The sequence below is a fragment of the Diadema setosum genome, chromosome 11, assembly GCF_964275005.1.
Source record: "Diadema setosum chromosome 11, eeDiaSeto1, whole genome shotgun sequence".
Taxonomy (NCBI): domain Eukaryota; kingdom Metazoa; phylum Echinodermata; class Echinoidea; order Diadematoida; family Diadematidae; genus Diadema; species Diadema setosum.
In genome coordinates this window covers 18,439,854-18,458,032 of record NC_092695.1, presented here as the reverse complement: position 1 = coordinate 18,458,032, position 18,179 = coordinate 18,439,854, and the positions used below count along the sequence as shown (strand labels likewise).

Sequence of the window (18,179 nt, the reverse complement as noted above, 5' to 3'; positions counted from 1 at the left end):
CCTATACCAACTGCCCACTTTGATGGCAAGTTTGGTGTGTAACGGGTAAATTGTGCTCTTCCCATAATCAATTGCCCTTTGAATTAACCGCACGTTACAATTAAGTCATGTATAGGTGCTTTTCCAGTTAATTATAAGTATCCTGATAATGATAATGAAAACATGTATGTGATTAAGTGCAATTTAGGTACCTGCAATGTACATGGGAAAGTTTATATGATGGCATCATTGTGAAAAATTTGTGAGCCTATCATTGTGTGTATTGTTGAAAGCTCAAAGTTGTGTATAAATTGGTTTGTTTTTCTTCAAATAATTTGATTAGTGATGATTTTGTTTCTTGCCTGAGGGTCATGTGAATGTGATTTCTTATCTAGTTCAAATCTTGAAAATATTGATAATTTGTGATCTTTTTTAATTGTCATTTAAGCTGTATATAAAGGAAACATTAATTGTTGTGATCCTGAGACCCACCATTTAGGTAAATTATTAACCAATGATGATACAATTGCTCAATGTTTTGTGATACTTGTGCACAAGTACAGTACATGTATTTGGACAAAATTACTTCTCATTGTGCCATGACAGCATTTAAAACAAGTCCAGTACAGTGCACTCCCGTTATAATTCGGGGGGGGGGGGGGGGGGGGGGGGGCTTTATTTCTTTGTTAAAACAAAAGAAATAAAAAGAACAAAATGGGGGGGGGGCACGTGCACCCCCTTTTTTATTTTGTAAAAGCGCCTCCCCTGTACCAATTCCTGGATCCGCCCCTGTAATGAACACGGTTTTAATGAAGTATTGAATGCAATGAAGTAAAATTTAGGGCCAAAAATTATCATCTAGATAGTTTATACACTTTATTTGTTTGGATGTAACAAAATTTTAATATAATAACTAAAGAAAACTGCCAGTCCCAAGGACTTTGTTGTAATGGGAGTTCCCTGTACCATTACTGGGCTCTGTTTCTTGTGTGTTTGGCATGGGACAGTGTGACATTGTTAAAAAAAACAAAACAAAACAAAACAAAACAAACAAACAGGCACCTCTTGAAATTTGTGCTGTAATTTGAGATCAAATGCCTACCGTATGCCTACTGTTTCAGAGATCTCTACACACTTTGTTTATAATGTGGTGTGCAAAACTGTGGGGGGGGGGGGAGTTTGGGAGAAACAACTCCAGGGAAAATAAGCTGTAATTTGTAATAACTGCAACGGTAGACAGTAGAGGTATGCTGGAGACAACATTATGTTGTTGCTTAGAATGCAGTCGTGCATTTCCATGGTTTAACTGATTCCTGCATGACATTTATTGATCAATCTAATTTATGACTTAGCCACAGCTCATGAGTTGTCAGTCAATCAGGTTTTGTATCCTGCTTTGTTATAGAGCTTGATATATGTCCTACATACCTGGTACATCATCCATGTTTGTGGAAATTCCATACTTGCCAACTAGTAAGATTTTATCAGATTCAGTAAGATTTTTTACGTTAAAAATAGCAAAATCAGATTTTCTGTCAGAGAAATCAGATTTTTAAAAAATATTTAGATATACCTTTCATGTGTATTTTCTGAAGATTTGACCGAAAGTAAGATTTTTAACTTCAGTTTGCATATAAAATAAGATTTTTACAATCCATGAGTAAGATATTTCATCTTGAAATGTTGGCAGGTATGAAATTCCCCCTCCACAGTATTTTTAGTGCCCTTGCCTTGCTTAGTTGCACCTATTCTCTTTTTTTTTTGGGGGGGGGGGGGATTGGAGAAAATACACAGATCTTTGGAGAATTGATGTGTGGTTCATTCTGTTCCATCATTTGGTCCATGTTCATTTTCAACAACAGTGAAAGGGAAGAACAATAGAGGTGTGTTTTACATTGTGGTGACTTCAAACTTTCTAATAAAAAGTGTATTATTGTTGCGTACATGCATTCAATTTACGCGTACATGTATATCTTCTGATATATGTATATGTACAGTTGCTTTTTGCACATGCATGATATTCATATGGGTACATGTACTTAATGCTTGATTCTGAAATGAAATATACCGAGTTCAATCATTTACAGTTAACTCTATTCAGTCCTTAGGCCCATGGGTAATTAGTGCCATTTCATCCCTTATCATCGTTCTTAATTCTAGTTTTTGAATGCACATGAATAATGTTCACCAAAAGAGATGGCATTGCTCTCTGTTTTGTTGATTCTGTACACAAGTAGAAAATGAGTGGTGCTCATATTTTCTATTATGTACAGTGCACTCCCGTTATAACGAACACGGTTATAACGAAATTCCGGTTACAACGAAATAAAATTTAGGGCCGCAACATTATCAACTCTATGTATTTTTATTGTTTATTCATTCGGTTATAATGAAATTTCGTTATAACGAAAGAAAACTGCCGGTCCTGAGGACTTCGTTATAACGGGAGTCCACTGTAGTTCTTTATAGCCAATTATTATGTAGATATGGGATGAAGCCCAACCTGTTGCACAAATGATGATTTGAAACAATGATTTCATATTGCATCCAGAATTGGCTGCTGTGGCTAAACAACACAAAGGTGTACAGGTATTCATGGTGCTCACGAGACTATCACCAGTCAGAAGTGACCAGTGCAGGGCAAATGATTTCTATACACATGTACCAGGGAGGTGATTTTTACAAACACATTACATGATGGCTGTTGAATTACCGGGTATCAATGTCTTCCTGTTTTGAACAGATAAAGAGACAAAAGTGGTAAGCCAGTCATGCAGAGAGACATAGTAAGAAGAGAAAGAAGAGGAAAATAAGGAGGAGAAGAAAGTTGTAGTTAACAAAGCCATTCATGATGGGATATAATATGTTTCATTTATGTGTATAAAATCTGCAAATATGTTTTTAATGGTGCCAGTGATGCACTGCAAACTGTATGCTATTATTTACGCATGGAGAAATCTGCACATAAATTTGCCATTTTAATCAAGATTTGTGAGTACTGTGTTTCATTGCCATGTAGAACCAGTTTATGAAGCTGTTAAGTGATGCATGTAATAAACAGTGTACTCTCTGATTAATCTGCCTTAACTTCTCATCAGAGCTACATATCAATGTTTATGTGTACCATATACAGTGTATGTTTGTGTGTGTATGGATATATGCCCACGTTTGCATTTACGTGTATCCTATGCATGCATTCAAGTATATACACTGTAGTGTATGACATGTGTGGCTAATCTGTAATACTGTGAACACACATGCCTCTCCATTTGAAAATATGCTGTTATGAATGTGTTAGTGATCATGAATACTATTCCTGTCATTTTGCGAGTAATACATTTGCGTGATTTAGCCCACAAAACAAGCATGTTCGAACTCTCAGTTTTCAGAAGATCATGTTTCCATACAAGCAAGAGATTACCAAGCGGAGGGGTGAAGATATATGGTAGGCGAGTTTTCTTCAATTTTTCACCTGCTGATCTACCTTTTTAACAAACTGGTCAGAAAAAAAAAAAAAATAACCAGCGGGAAATCAAACCAGTCATCTACTGCTTTTTGGGCAGTGACACTACCACCAGGCTACCCCTGGGTGCTGGCAGTGATGTGATGAACTTGGTTCCTTTTCCCCCCGACATGTTTGTTACAAATGTTGATCAGCAGTTGTGATTACACAAATTTTATTTGTAGAGAAGGAGACAAGTTGAAGAAAACCTGTCCCCCTAAAGCATGTTTCTACTCAGATTACTCACTTCAGTGGCACAATGCATTTCTCCTTGTGAAGATGCAAAATGGGGCAGTAAAAAGTGTGAGAACAAGACGAGTGCCGTGACAACACCACTGAGAGTGTTCATGAATATGGTTGCCCAGATCAGAGAGGCGCCTATCTTTCCACCGACCATGCTGACTGGTTCATGAGGACCCACACCCACACAGCAAACACCCTACCCTCGAAACTCACTGATACTCATGCCACTGTATATTCATGACAGTCCAATCTCTTGGGAATTTATACCACATTTAATTAAGTTTCTTTCTTTTCATGAGCTTCATATCAACTTCTGCAGCTTTCCTCGCAGTACAGCGAGCATTCAGTAGGACCATGTACACTGCAAGTGAAAATTGAAAGGAGAAACAAGAAGAAAAATAATATATTGATGAAAGTTGATAGGGCAACTGTGGCCACACCCATCCAAAATATTGCCAGAAAAAAATTGAAGGAAAGAAAAAAAGTGCAGACGATTGGGTACAATTTAACTTGTCATGAAAGCTTACAGTGACATTTTGCAATTGAGAATGGCTCACTGCCACAGAACAAAAGAAAAAAAAAAACAGAAAGAAAGTGACTTCCACTTGATACAGTACTTGTATTTGGATTTCTTGCAATGGTCACATCAAATGGTACCAGTTGTGCATGAGAAGTATGGTGGTACAGTCGTAAAATACTGTAATATAATTTTACCATCAGGAGTGAATGCAAAACCTTTCCTAATATGCACAGGGAGGTTCAGTGATCACATGCTGCACTCCCAGTCCCAGACCCTTCTCATACCATTTTGTTCTTCTGTTTCCCTGGCAACTAAATATTCAGTGGTACATGTACTGGGCTTCAGCTTGTGCCTTTGCTATTACAATTTAATTCATTTTTTCCTCTGCAAAAGGGCAGTAACAGTGTATTTTGTATAACTTTGTTGTTTTTGTTGTCATTGTTTTACAATGGAGGCAATGGTAATTTTCTGTTAGATGTATAATCAGATGGTCATGGAGTATTTGTTATTTTCATGTGAAATAAGTCAAAAAGCAAATAAGACATACAGATACAGTGTATATACTTCAGCAATTGAAAGGTTCTAACTTTTACAGCTGTACTACCAAGTGTGTGTACAGTGCACTCCCGTTATATCGAACACAGTTATTACCAAATTCTGGTTACAATGAAGTAAAAATTCAGGTGGCAACATTATGTGCTCAATTTAAAAAAAATTTTTTATTGTGTATTTGTTCGGTTGTAACGAGAAAAAAAAAAAGTGCTGGTCCCAAGGACTTCATTTTAACAGGAGTCCAGTGTGAAATACATTGAAGGAGTAAATACGACTCAAGCAGACATTAAATATCACTCATTCTGTTCATTTGATTTGAAATGTTAATGACAAAGCCCAAACAAGACATGCAGAAGTGAAATGTCTGAAAAAGTCTAAGAGATCCTTCAGTTTCTTTATACATGTATATTGATAAAGGCACTGTTCAGCAACATCAGACTTTACGATATTGAATGAATGGAATGATAGAATGCTACACTGTCGTAAATAAAAAGAGTAAAGAGAGAATACAGTCCTGATGCAAATTCCTAGGTTCATACACTTGAAGTTTTGTTGTCATGCAAACCTCAATAAAATACCATATTTCAGAAACTATTTAATATCTTTCATATTTCTTTTATTCAGAAGACTGTTGTAGTATCAAATTCAAAGTATACAGTGTACATGTCCTAATCAGAGTAATAAATCCTGTACATTATGTACATGTTAAACCTTGTGCAATGACCATTTGTCGATAACTTAACATTTAGTGTTTCTTTCATGGTTTATCATTGTACATGTAGACATCTTTGACTGATACTGTATACGCTGTTATTTTCACGTACAGATATTTTTGCGCCTGAGGAGGTCATAGACATTTTTGCAAGATGTTTTTGCGAATAGACGCCCACGCAAACGTACAAGTGTAAATGCAGTATTACCCTAGTGCATGGATACATTTTAGCATCTTGTTAATTTGCAACCAACTGTGATTCGCGAAAATTAAACCCTCGCAAAAATAACAGCTTGTACAGTATATAAACGATTAAATAGGTCCCCATTCATGCACATTCTTTTCTAAGAGTAACTGCTCTATGAAAGTATCTTAACCCTATTCTAACTGGGCTATTTCAGACCAAGTTTTTACTGGGGGGGGGGGGGGTCAATTTGACCCCCCCATTAGATCTCGGCCGCCGATCGCGCGATCACCGCGAAATTTTGCCTGAAGATAGAGCTGGATGTCAACTACAAGATTACATCATCATACAATAGAAAAATATTGCCTTTCTATTTTTAATAAATTAATTATGCAAATTTGGGCATGAAATCATATATTCACCTATAACTCCATTAAAAAGACTGGAGAATTGCTAAATTTTTGTGTCAGAATTCCTCAAGACACATCAAACAATTTTTGTGTAAAAAAATAGCTTGATTGAAATTAATTTCTTTTGTTTTTTATTGTTTTGTTAATTTCTTATGTATTTTATTGTTTTTTCAACCTTATGTTTTCTATTGTTTTTTTGCCAAAACTTGTTGCACTTTTTCAGGCTTATCTACACTAGAATTGATTAATTTCGATGGTTAAAAGTTGAAATAATCTAATTTATATCAATTTAACCAAAAACACAATTTGCATTGGATTTGCACACGATATCATGAATTTGAGCTGTTTTTTGGGTGACGTGCGTATGCAAAACATTACGTAACTTCAAAACGATGTACCTGGACGTCGCAAATTAGGTCTCAAAATATGCGGGAGACTTCAATGAAAAAAGTTGTGAAACGACGCGGCAAAAGCTTTGCGCGTTGCGAAATCGTGGTGCGAAACGTCGAGGGGGGGGGGGTCAATTTGACCCCCCCAGTTAGAATATTAAAGGACAAGTTCACCTTCATTAACATAAGGATTGAGAGAATTTAGCAATATTAGTAGAACACATCATTGAAAGTTTGAGGAAAATCAGACAATCCATTCAAAAGTTATGAATTTTTGTGCAGTCACCACTGGATGAGAAGACTACTGCAGTGTATGATGTCACATGCGTACAACAATACTGTATAAGGAAAATATATAGAGAATTTCACAAAATTTCATCTTTTGAAATAAGTACACATTCCCTTGACTCGTTACTGACATGTTATGGGTAATATTATTCCCTTTACCTTTAGAAAGAGGTAAGTCGCATGCTCTTTTATTATGCGAAAAAAGTGAAATTATGTTGAATTTTCTTTACATTTCTTTATACTGTCATACTCATATGACATCACAAGCCTTAGTAGTCTCTTCATCCAGCGGTTCCAACACAAAAATTTTAAAAATTCATAACTTTTGCATCGATTATCCAATTTTCCTCAAACTTTTACTGATGTGCTCTACTAATATTGCTGCATTCTCTCAATCCTTTTGTTTATGAAGGTGAACTTGTCCTTTAATTTTCAGCTTTCTTATTACTTTGAGAGACTCTGCTCAGTCTTCCTCTCCAACAGTTGGTTATTGATGAACTAATTGACTCTGCACACAGGCAATTGAAAACTACACTGTAATTTGCAGTTTTGTAATAAACTCTGCTATTTACAGTATTACAAACATTTGGCAGGACCTACATAGATATAATTATTATCACCTCTTAGGTATGGATCGCAGAGATGCCAAGTTTCTAAACTGGCTGGGAGTGAGAAACTGAAGGAGACGGGGGGGGGGGGGGGGGGGGGGGGGGGGTGGGATTAAGGCGGAGCGGACCCCCCCCCCCCCCCCCCCCCCCTGCCCCTCTGAGTTCTTTTCAAATAAAAAATTGCATTTTGGAGCACACTTTCTATAATACTTGTACAATTTTAGCGTATAATTCTCATCTATTTGTCATGGAAGATAGTTCTGCAAGACATCATTTTGAGCATTTTTTGCCTGAATTTGGGTCAAGGGTGAATGAGTCTAGAATGTATGACTAACATAACTTAAGTAGATGGCAGAAATTTTAGAGACCTCTATGGAGTATTTCTTTAGAAGGAAAATATCCATAACATGTATCCTGTAGCCAGCAGAAATAATTAAGAGAAAGACACCATTTTATGCCTTACTCGCTTCAGCATTAGCAGGCTTCTCATCCACCATTTATTACTGATCTACCTGCTACCTTTTTTCTTTCTGGGAGGCATGAGAAAATGATTGTTGGGTGGGTGAGCATGAGATGGGTTGCTGGGGAGTGAGATTCGCGCCATAGGCTTAAGACTTGGTAGGTCTCCGATTGGATAGGGGTTGGGTAGCTAGGCAATGTCACTTTCTTAAATATAGAGTTTGGTCTTTAGTTTTCATGCCACGTTTTAAATATATCGATTTAACCCAGCTGTATATTTCTTGACGGTCATTGAGCAGACCATAGCCAAGGCTATTTCTATCATATAACACCATCATGTAGTGTTGGTTTTGTTATTTCCATTATTTCTATTCTTTTATTTTTCATTTATTCATTCATTCATTTATTGTTTTTAGACTCGGGCAACTTCTGTACAGTAGTCGGTAGACTCTGTCCGTAAACAGTCAGACCACAGCTTGCTCGCTGGTTGCGCTGGACTGGCTCCTCCATCCGAAACCACATCCTACGTTCTATCTCTGCCTGCATGCACTGCATGCTGTGGTATGTAGGGCCTACTGTGCTGCGGTTTCTTTATAAAGCCCTGTTACACCTTTCTAGGCAAGACTTGCGTGTGACTTCAGGGAATAATTTTGCTACCAAGATGGTCCCCGCAGATGGCCCGCACCTCACGCAAGTCTGATTTCCCTGTGCAACCAAGTTTTGAGCAACTTGAGCATGCTCAAAACTTGTTTCAGGTGAGTCATGGGAGATGGCCTTGAGAGGTCCATGCAGAACAACAGAAGGAGGCCTGTAGTGGCCATAAGTCACAGGCTGTTACCCAGCTTGAAGTACGTAGGTTGCCTGTGGATCTGTTGCTTTGCGCCAGAAAGGCATGTCATCTGTGGGCATTCTATGAGCATAACATCCATGTAGCTGGTCAGTTTTGCGGGCCTGGAGTGAGCTATACGAGCAAAGCAAATTGCGCGTAGCAAAGCAAATTGCGCGTATATTGAGGATCAATTACTGTACTGCCTATCTGCAGGTGAATTAAGGGTTGGCTGCGACCAGGATAGAGTTCATGACATTCTGTGATGTCCTCTGCCTCGCGTTTCTCCGCCACTCAAACTCTAGTTCAACAGAAATCTTGTGAAACTCCTCCCACTCCTCTTCGGAGATATCTTTGACAACCGACTTGAAATACTCCAAGTAGGACGTCCTCTTATCCACTGGCTCCATGAGCTGTTGCTGCAACTGGAGAACCTGTGTCTGGGCGGTGGACAGCTGGCGGGTCACCTCCACCAGACTGGGGGATTCAGCCCTCTTCCTCTTCTTGGCCACAGCTTTGCGTGATGGACTGGGCATGGGGTCATCTACTGAGTTGATACTGTCACGGTTCATTGTGGTGATATGTTTGGCTTGTTCCAAATTGCCAGATTCCATTGCCTTGGTCATGGCAACCTGGGAACACACAGACAGAAGGAACATCAAGTGATATGAAATAATTTGGCAAGAACAGTATTCTGCAATATTGAAGTGGCAATCATTAAACAGAAAATGACTGTTCAGCATTTTCAGAAATAAAAAATAACAAGAAAAGTCTTACCCACTGTATATTCATCTTGACCTCAACACATACAAAAGTGGATTCCAATATGTTGGAATTGGGAGGGGGGTAACACAGGGAGTTCACAAAATAGTTTGACAAAAAAGTATTCTCTCTTTATTAGTTTTTGGTCGTCGAAGGAGGGGGCTGAAGCAGTAGTGTGGCCAGGAATACTTCAATAAGGGGGGGGGGGGGGGGGCAAAGACGTACTAAGCAGTTTTCAAAACTCAAAAAGCCAGTAAGGACATTCATCCCAAGATTCCTGCCTAGCTTACATTTTAATGAGCCAATGTATTAATCAAAGCAAAATGATTTACTCACTCTACGAGTGCCGTAGGGACTCTTCTTGCGCAATATGACCGTATGAGCCAAGAACTCAAAACGCTCCAGCACCCACTGCTCCCGGTAGGTAAATCGGCGGGCTCCATCCCCCAACTTGTCCTTCTTAAGCTTCACGAATTGGTCACGGAGGTTCTTATACCAGCCCTTGAGGAAGTTGCCTGCAGGGACATGACATTGAAAAATATCTTACGCAACAGTGTGTGAAAGATGTAACAATATGAGAGTGTACTGTATTACCAGATGCTTATCTTTTTGTTGTTGTTGCTCTGAATTCATTACTCGGATAATGAAATTTCAAGCAAAATTAACACTCTGGTTTCAATTCACCAAGTCCTGAAAATTATGCAGTTTGCAAAATTATGTAAATTATCCACTCTTATTTTTGGAAAACATGCATGGATTGTAATCCAACTTAACCTTTCTATAAAAAGTTATCTTTTAGCATGGAAACATAACAAATTTAATCCAGATTGCATTCTTTGACTCACTGGGTGTCATTCAAAGGTAATTCAGGTAATAAAAATCTAATTATATAATTCCGGACACGATTTTTCATATTGGAATATAAGTAATCGACAGCTTTCACATCTTTTTCATGCACCAGAATCACTTTTCTCACCCATGACTTTATCACCATACACATTTGTACCGAGTGGATGACAAAGAGAAAAAAGACAAATGAGGCACAAATTTTGTATTGTATGGTGAAGGTGTAGGCCCATAAAACATGAACATTTTGAACAATTTATGCTATATACAAGATTGTAGTCTTGTGATAAATCAAACTTTTTTTCTAAATCTGAGGTGGAATGTGAATATCTCAGCATAATTTCTACATTTTTGTTTTGTTTTGTTATGATTATGTAATGTTTACGGCTTGCCCCGTCTGCATGTTTACATGTCTTGTTGTAAAACCTTGTTTTTAATGTCTGTTTGTCTGTATTTTACTTGTTTCTTTTGTATGTGCACTTGTTTAGTAATCCTTGTTGTCTCTTTGACATTATGTGCAATCAGGGAGGTGGAAAGAGATCTCTTTCCACCTCCCTGGTGCAATTCAGTCTTATGACTGCGAGACATGGATACCTCAATAAAGTACCATTCATCTATCTAGATAGATTATATTCTATGACACGTGCATTGAAAATAATAACGTAATGTAGACATCTAGATCTGTACATATATATATATATTTTTTTTTTTAAACCAGTGTCTTTGTTTTTGTGTATTTGTAAGACTTTCAAGACTAACATTCACTTAACAACTCCTGAAAATATTGCCCTTCGTAACATACTGTAAATGGTTGGGAATGGCCGAGATATTCAAAACAAAGCGATCCTAATAAAAGGTGCATGTGATTCACGACTCCGGAGCACTGTAACCTACTCCAACCAGTAACGTAAGAAAATTCTATGTGTTGGGGTCACCGAAACCCTGGGCACTCTGTTGTAAACGGATTGTATATCGTGGGATTTTGGGAGCCCGAATTCTTCATTGGCGGTTGCTGGTGGGATAGGGACTCACATAAGGATTGCTTTGTGTGCTACAATGTACTTTGTTTTTTGTTAGAAATCTCAGCCACTTTAACACTACTTTCATCAAATAAACTTTGAATTCCTCTTAGATATATATCAAGAATGGAAAGCTCTATCATATAACAAAGTGGTTTCTCAGTTGTCCATCTCACTGTAGCAGCACAATGAGCCATGCTTTCATAATTCTCACTTTACTAAGAACCGTTTTCGTCCACTCTTTGACTTACAAAGTTGTACAGCTGTATATCCGCTTGTGGCCACACTACAACGTAATATAAGCACAACTTTACGACCGCTCAGGCCCACTGTATCGCTCGCACTCATTATATCATCCACCTGAAATTCCTCTCGAACAATGTAACTTCAACTCTGGTCACCCTCCGGTCACCATGGCAATGCGAGATGGACTATCCTTTCCAACCAATCTCCTCCTTCCTTCACTCCACGTCCCGAAGAAGTTTCCTACTGTACACCTGTTACATAATTACAACTACTAGTATTCATTCACAAAATTCAACTTTTCATGCACACACACACTCCTTGAGCAGCTTTTGACGTGAAAGCACAGAAACGTCAAATTGTACACTCACCCAACTTCATCATTGGACATCGAACTTGCGAACTTCTCTCTCTCTCTATCTCTCCTTCCATCTCTAATTTGGCCATCTCGCAGAGCATTCACCATTGTGCCACTTCATCTTATTTACCATATGTTTACTTGAATAATTTTTTGTCTCGTTAAATGTTCTTGTGTACACTCACTCCAACGTATTAGTCAAACGGGAGAAGTGCAATACTAGTAACTGAACTTGTAATCAGAGGACCAATTTCCTGCGACATCATGACATCGACTCCAGGGCAGCTCCGCAAGGCGCAGCCGGAGTATATTTATTCTGTTGTGTATAAAACAGTTAGATACCTCCAACGGCGTAAATCCATACTGAGGAGTGGGGGGGATGGTCACCATCACCACGATTACAAGCCCATAACCGGACCGGCGCAGCCTTTTTTTTTTTTTTTTTTTTTTTTTTTGGGGGGGGGGGAGAAGCTTTGTGCCCCCCTCTCCCCCCCCCCCCACACACACACACTTTACAGGGATCGGATGCCCCACTCTTTTGCATGAAATATAAAGTGGGAGAAAAGCGGCAGCAACAACATAAAGACTTTTTGTTCTTGTTGCTTTTTTTTTTTTTTTTGCTTGTCAGACGACTTTCGGCGGAAAATCAGGCCTTAAAAGTATGACATTTTTTTTTTTTTTTTGGGGGGGGGGAAATATCTGTGAGAGGGAGCGGAACGACCGAACGGGGGAAGGGTGTGTATGGGGGGGGGGGGGGGGGGCATCCCTCTCCCATACACACGAGGAAGATTTTGCATTTTCAGACCTGAAATTCAGCGATCTGGTGCTCACTTGTGGTGAAAATTTTGTTTTCTTTTCTTTAAAAAAAAACAAGAAGAAAATGAAATATTCACAATATATTATTGAATGACAAAATCGTGGTATTTCAGCTCTTGCTGTGCGACATCACTGTGAAGGCCTACTAAATAATGGAGCCTATCATCGGCGCAGACAGGATTTTATCTTAGGAGGAGCGGTTATGTGAGGGAACGAATCAAGCGAGGGGGGAGGGTATGGTAGGGGAGTTTCCCCCTCCTACGGTGAAATCTCTTTGCGTTGAAAATTTTGACATTTTTCAGTCCAAAAACTGCCGTTTGTAGCTATATTCTTCGCTTTGGAAATTAAGGGGGGGGGGGCACACCAGGCGCAACTGCTGTCAATCACTGGCAGCAACATCAGGAGAATGGCATAGCGATTAAATGCGAGCGAGCGGAGCGAGCGAGCATGAAAATTTTAACATTTTACAGTCTAAAAACTGCCATTTGTAGCTATACTTTTTCGCTTTGGAAATTAAGGGGGGCAGCATCAGGCGCAACTGCTGGCAATTACTGGCAGCAACATCAGGAGAATGGCATAGCAGTTAAATGCGAGCGAGCGGGGCGAGTGAGCTTGAAAATTTTGACATTTTACAGTCCAAAGACTGCCGTTTGTGGCTGTATTTTTTCGCTTTGGATATTATGGGGGCACACCGGGCGCAACTGCCGGCAATCGGGCAGCAACATGAGAATGGCATAACGATTAAATGCGAGCGAGCGAAGCGAGTGAGCTTGAAAATTTTGATATTTTACAGTCCCACATGTCCTTTGTGGCTGTACTAGTATTTTTTCGCTTTGGAAATTAAGGGGGGGGGGGGGGCGCACCGGGCGAAAACTGCTGGCAATTACTGGCAGCAACATCAGGAGAATGGCATAATGATTAAATGCGAGCGAGCGAAGCGAATGAGCTTGAAAATTTTGACATTTTCCAGTCCCCAAAACTGTCGTTTGTGGCTATATTTTTCGCTTTGGAAATTAAGGGGGCGCACCGGGCGAAAACTGCTGGCAATTACTGGCAGCAACATCAGGAGAATGGAATAATAATTAAATGCGAGCGAGCGAAGCGAGCGAGCTTCAAAAATTTGACATTTTACAGTCCCCAAACTGCCGTTTGTAGCTATATTTTTCGCTTTGGAAATTAAGGGGGGCGCACCTGCTCACAATCACTGGCAGCAACATCAGGAGAATGGCATAGCGATTAAATGCGAGCGAGCGGAGCGAGCGAGCATGAAAATTTTAACATTTTACAGTCCAAAGACTGCCGTTTGTGGCTGTATTTTTTCGCTTTGGATATTATGGGGGCACACCGGGCGCAACTGCCGGCAATCGGGCAGCAACATGAGAATGGCATAACGATTAAATGCGAGCGAGCGAAGCGAGTGAGCTTGAAAATTTTGATATTTTACAGTCCCACATGTCCTTTGTGGCTGTACTAGTATTTTTTCGCTTTGGAAATTAAGGGGGGGGGGCGCACCGGGCGAAAACTGCTGGCAATTACTGGCAGCAACATCAGGAGAATGGCATAATGATTAAATGCGAGCGAGCGAAGCGAATGAGCTTGAAAATTTTGACATTTTCCAGTCCCCAAAACTGTCGTTTGTGGCTATATTTTTCGCTTTGGAAATTAAGGGGGCGCACCGGGCGAAAACTGCTGGCAATTACTGGCAGCAACATCAGGAGAATGGAATAATAATTAAATGCGAGCGAGCGAAGCGAGCGAGCTTCAAAAATTTGACATTTTACAGTCCCCAAACTGCCGTTTGTAGCTATATTTTTCGCTTTGGAAATTAAGGGGGGCGCACCTGCTCACAATCACTGGCAGCAACATCAGGAGAATGGCATAGCGATTAAATGCGAGCGAGCGGAGCGAGCGAGCATGAAAATTTTAACATTTTACAGTCCAAAGACTGCCGTTTGTGGCTGTATTTTTTCGCTTTGGATATTATGGGGGCACACCGGGCGCAACTGCCGGCAATCGGGCAGCAACATGAGAATGGCATAACGATTAAATGCGAGCGAGCGAAGCGAGTGAGCTTGAAAATTTTGATATTTTACAGTCCCACATGTCCTTTGTGGCTGTACTAGTATTTTTCGCTTTGGAAATTAAGGGGGGGGGGGCGCACCGGGCGAAAACTGCTGGCAATTACTGGCAGCAACATCAGGAGAATGGCATAATGATTAAATGCGAGCGAGCGAAGCGAATGAGCTTGAAAATTTTGACATTTTCCAGTCCCCAAAACTGTCGTTTGTGGCTATATTTTTCGCTTTGGAAATTAAGGGGGCGCACCGGGCGAAAACTGCTGGCAATTACTGGCAGCAACATCAGGAGAATGGAATAATAATTAAATGCGAGCGAGCGAAGCGAGCGAGCTTCAAAAATTTGACATTTTACAGTCCCCAAACTGCCGTTTGTAGCTATATTTTTCGCTTTGGAAATTAAGGGGGGCGCACCTGCTCACAATCACTGGCAGCAACATCAGGAGAATGGCATAGCGATTAAATGCGAGCGAGCGGAGCTAGCGAGCTTGAAAATTTTGACATTTTACAGTCTAAAAACTGCCGTTTGTAGCTATACTTTTTCGCTTTGGAAATTTAGGGGGCACACCGACAACTGCCGGCAATTACTGGCAGCAACATCAGGAGAATGGCATAGCGGTTAAATGCGAGCGAGCGGAGCGAGCGAGCTTGCCGTTTGTGGCTGTATTTTTTCGCTTTGGAAATTAAGGGGGCACACCGGGGGCTACTGCCGGCAATTACTGGCAGCAACATCAGGAGAATGGCATACTGATTAAATGCTCGCGAGCGAAGCGAGTGAGCTTGAAAATTTTGACATTTTCCAGTCCTAAAAACTGTCGTTTGTAGCTATATTTTCGCTTTGGAAATTAAGGGAGGCGCACCGGGTGCACCTGCTGTCAATCACTGGCAGCAACATCTGCAGAATGGCATAGCGGTTAAAGGGGAGGGCTAGTAACTGATCAGTGGGAATCAGTGGGAATGCTGGAGGTTGATTGTTCCAATCCTTGTGGGATTCATTTAAGAGTACATTGTATATCTGCTGTTGTGTGAAAATTATTTGCTTCAGAATGGTCTCATATTCAAGTAATGTGCAGTTTAATGTTTCCAGGTTAGCGTGCCTGGTCAGTGACGGGACATTAATCTGCACATTACTTGAATATGAGACCGTTCTGAAGCAAATGATTTTCACACAACAGTAGATATATAATGTACTCTTAAATTAATCCCACAAGGATTGGAACAATCATCCCTCAGCATTCCCACTGATTCCCACTGATTGGTTACTGGCCATCCCCTTTAAATGCGAGCGAGCGGAGCGAGCGAGCTTTAAAATTTGAACATTTTACACTCCAAAAACTGCCGTTTGTAGCTATATTTTTCGCTTTTGTTTGTCCCACTTTTATTTGAGAACCATCCCCCCCCCCATCGACGCCTCTATACATATTAGGTTGTTTTTGTTAAGTGAAAGATCTGCTGCACATTCGTTGATAGATTAGGGAATATACGTCTATGTCAAAAGTGTACAAAGTTTATCCCTTATCCTGTATAGCGGACCTTTTGCATGTTCATGATTGCAATACAACGATCTGGTGCATAGTTCTGGCGATATTTGGACAATTTTCCATTAAGAAAGTTCGAGATTTGTCCTCATCTCGGGAATTGCTTGGGGGATAAATGATTTGTCTGTCTAAACACTTCCTTTGGGGCGGGGCAAATGCCCCTTTGCCCCCCATAGATTCGACGTCCCTGATCTTCCCTTGGTATGCCCATAGATATATCCTAACTGAGTCATCGGTCACTGTCGTTTCTCAGGAATGATTCAGGAAATGGAGGGGATTCAATTATGGCGATAAAGTTGTTGTTATTGTTTGTTTGTATGTTTTCGTACATATTTTGCAGATGGTCCCCAGTTACTCGCGTCATAGCATGTTTATATGTAGACCTATACTATTTGACGTTGTCAACGCCTGAGCCATACCTTACAGTGTATGTCGATGTTACTTTCTTCGCGAGCGAGCGAAGCGAGCGAGCGCTTGAGAAAATTATACATTTTCCTACAAGATAGAATACTGTTCAGCTCTGTTACCAGTCTGAAGGCCGGCGTACAAGCGTCATGCAATATGCCAAAATTGATACAATCACATTTCTGCTTCCTCCATTTTTTCCCCTCAAAATTCAGGGGGGGATGATTGTACAGGCCATCCCCCCCTCCTCCATTTCAGGGGGGGATATATCCCCCCCATCCCCCCCGGGATTTACGCCCATGGATACCTCACATCAAATTCAGATCTATTAACGTTAGATCTCATAGAAACAATGAATGGTGAGTAACGTTACTTTTAGAAATAGACCCTAGAACTTAAAAAGGATAAAATCTCTACGACATTGAACATCCCTAACATTAGACTACGGGGCCTAGCTAGAAGAGTCTACTACATAGCTAAAAAACCCCTTCATCGCACAAAGTTGAATAACTAAACTCACTCTCAATCAATCATCATCTCCATGGGGCATCAACAGACCTAGAAAAAATATGTTTAGGGCCTCTAGAATCCTATGTAGAATCTAACTACATACACAGCCCTGTCGCTGTACACAAGTGCTTGCTGGCACACGGGGACGCCTAAGTAAAACCGCGACCAGCCCGAACGCGAAGCGTCCCTCCGAAGCTCCCACAGTGTCCTCTCTGTGAAGGAGCGCCGGGGGTTAGGGGACGCCTAACGTTAGCCCGACCAGACGCCGTGCGCGCGAAGCACGGCGTCCCCGTTCTTAACCCCACTCACCACTTCTGTTCAACTCCTTTGCTTTGTCGGTCCACATACTCTCTTTCTTCTTAGCCTGACGGAAGTCACGTTGGGTGGAGTCCCAGAGGATGGGGTTTTCCCGCAGCCATTCAACAAGGTCGTCTTCGACAGCTTCGTTGTTGATCTTCGTTGTTGATCGCCTCGATCTGCGAGACACGGACTCATCTTCATCTGGGACGTCCACATCATCGCCAATGTCAATGATAACATTGTCATTGGCCTCTGCGACCTCTGATGAGTTTGTGGCGTCGAGGTCCTCCTTTTCGGTCTGAACTTCATATAGTTCTAGATGCAGGTCTAATTCATCGTTCCGATGAATTCTAGAAGCGATGCCCTTCCTTCGATGGGACATTTTTATTCCACGAAACTCAAGTTCTAACACCCTCGGTGATTCCTTGCCTTCGGCTGCAACTCTCACGTAGGTAACACGCAGTTTTGACCACAGAGTCGAAAATACGTTGTGATGCGGCAAGTATAGTAGACTACAGTAGGCCTATAGTATTTCACATAGCACAGCGCAACTATTACTGGAACTATACAACTAGTATGGCGTCCGATCCGTATGTCGCCCGTATAAATAACCCGGATGCGGATCAGTTTCAAAG

General features: G+C 40.7%; 1 protein-coding gene across 1 annotated transcript; it reads right to left on the bottom strand.

Moving 5' to 3' along the window:
• Positions 1–7,572: 7,572 nt before the first annotated feature.
• LOC140234860 (uncharacterized) lies at positions 7,573–18,008 on the bottom strand. The gene is made up of 3 exons (XM_072314907.1): positions 17,554–18,008; positions 9,771–9,949; positions 7,573–9,304 (listed from the first exon to the last, which is right to left on the bottom strand). The coding sequence occupies exons 1-3, from the start codon at positions 17,924–17,926 to the stop codon at positions 8,894–8,896; spliced, it is 963 nt and encodes a 320-aa protein (XP_072171008.1). The 5' UTR covers positions 17,927–18,008; the 3' UTR covers positions 7,573–8,893.
• Positions 18,009–18,179: the final 171 nt, after the last annotated feature.

What these genes read in the sequence shown, in the direction of transcription:
- LOC140234860 (XM_072314907.1), bottom strand. Translation starts at nt 17,926, where the DNA reads ATGTCCCATCGAAGGAAGGGCATCGCTTCTAGAATTCATCGGAACGAT. An exon ending in AAAGGAGTTGAACAGAAGTG is followed by an intron (nt 9,950 to 17,553) that starts GTGAGTGGGGTT and finishes ATGTCCCTGCAG; the next exon opens with GCAACTTCCTCAAGGGCTGG. An exon ending in GTCCCTACGGCACTCGTAGA is followed by an intron (nt 9,305 to 9,770) that starts GTGAGTAAATCA and finishes GTGTGTTCCCAG; the next exon opens with GTTGCCATGACCAAGGCAAT.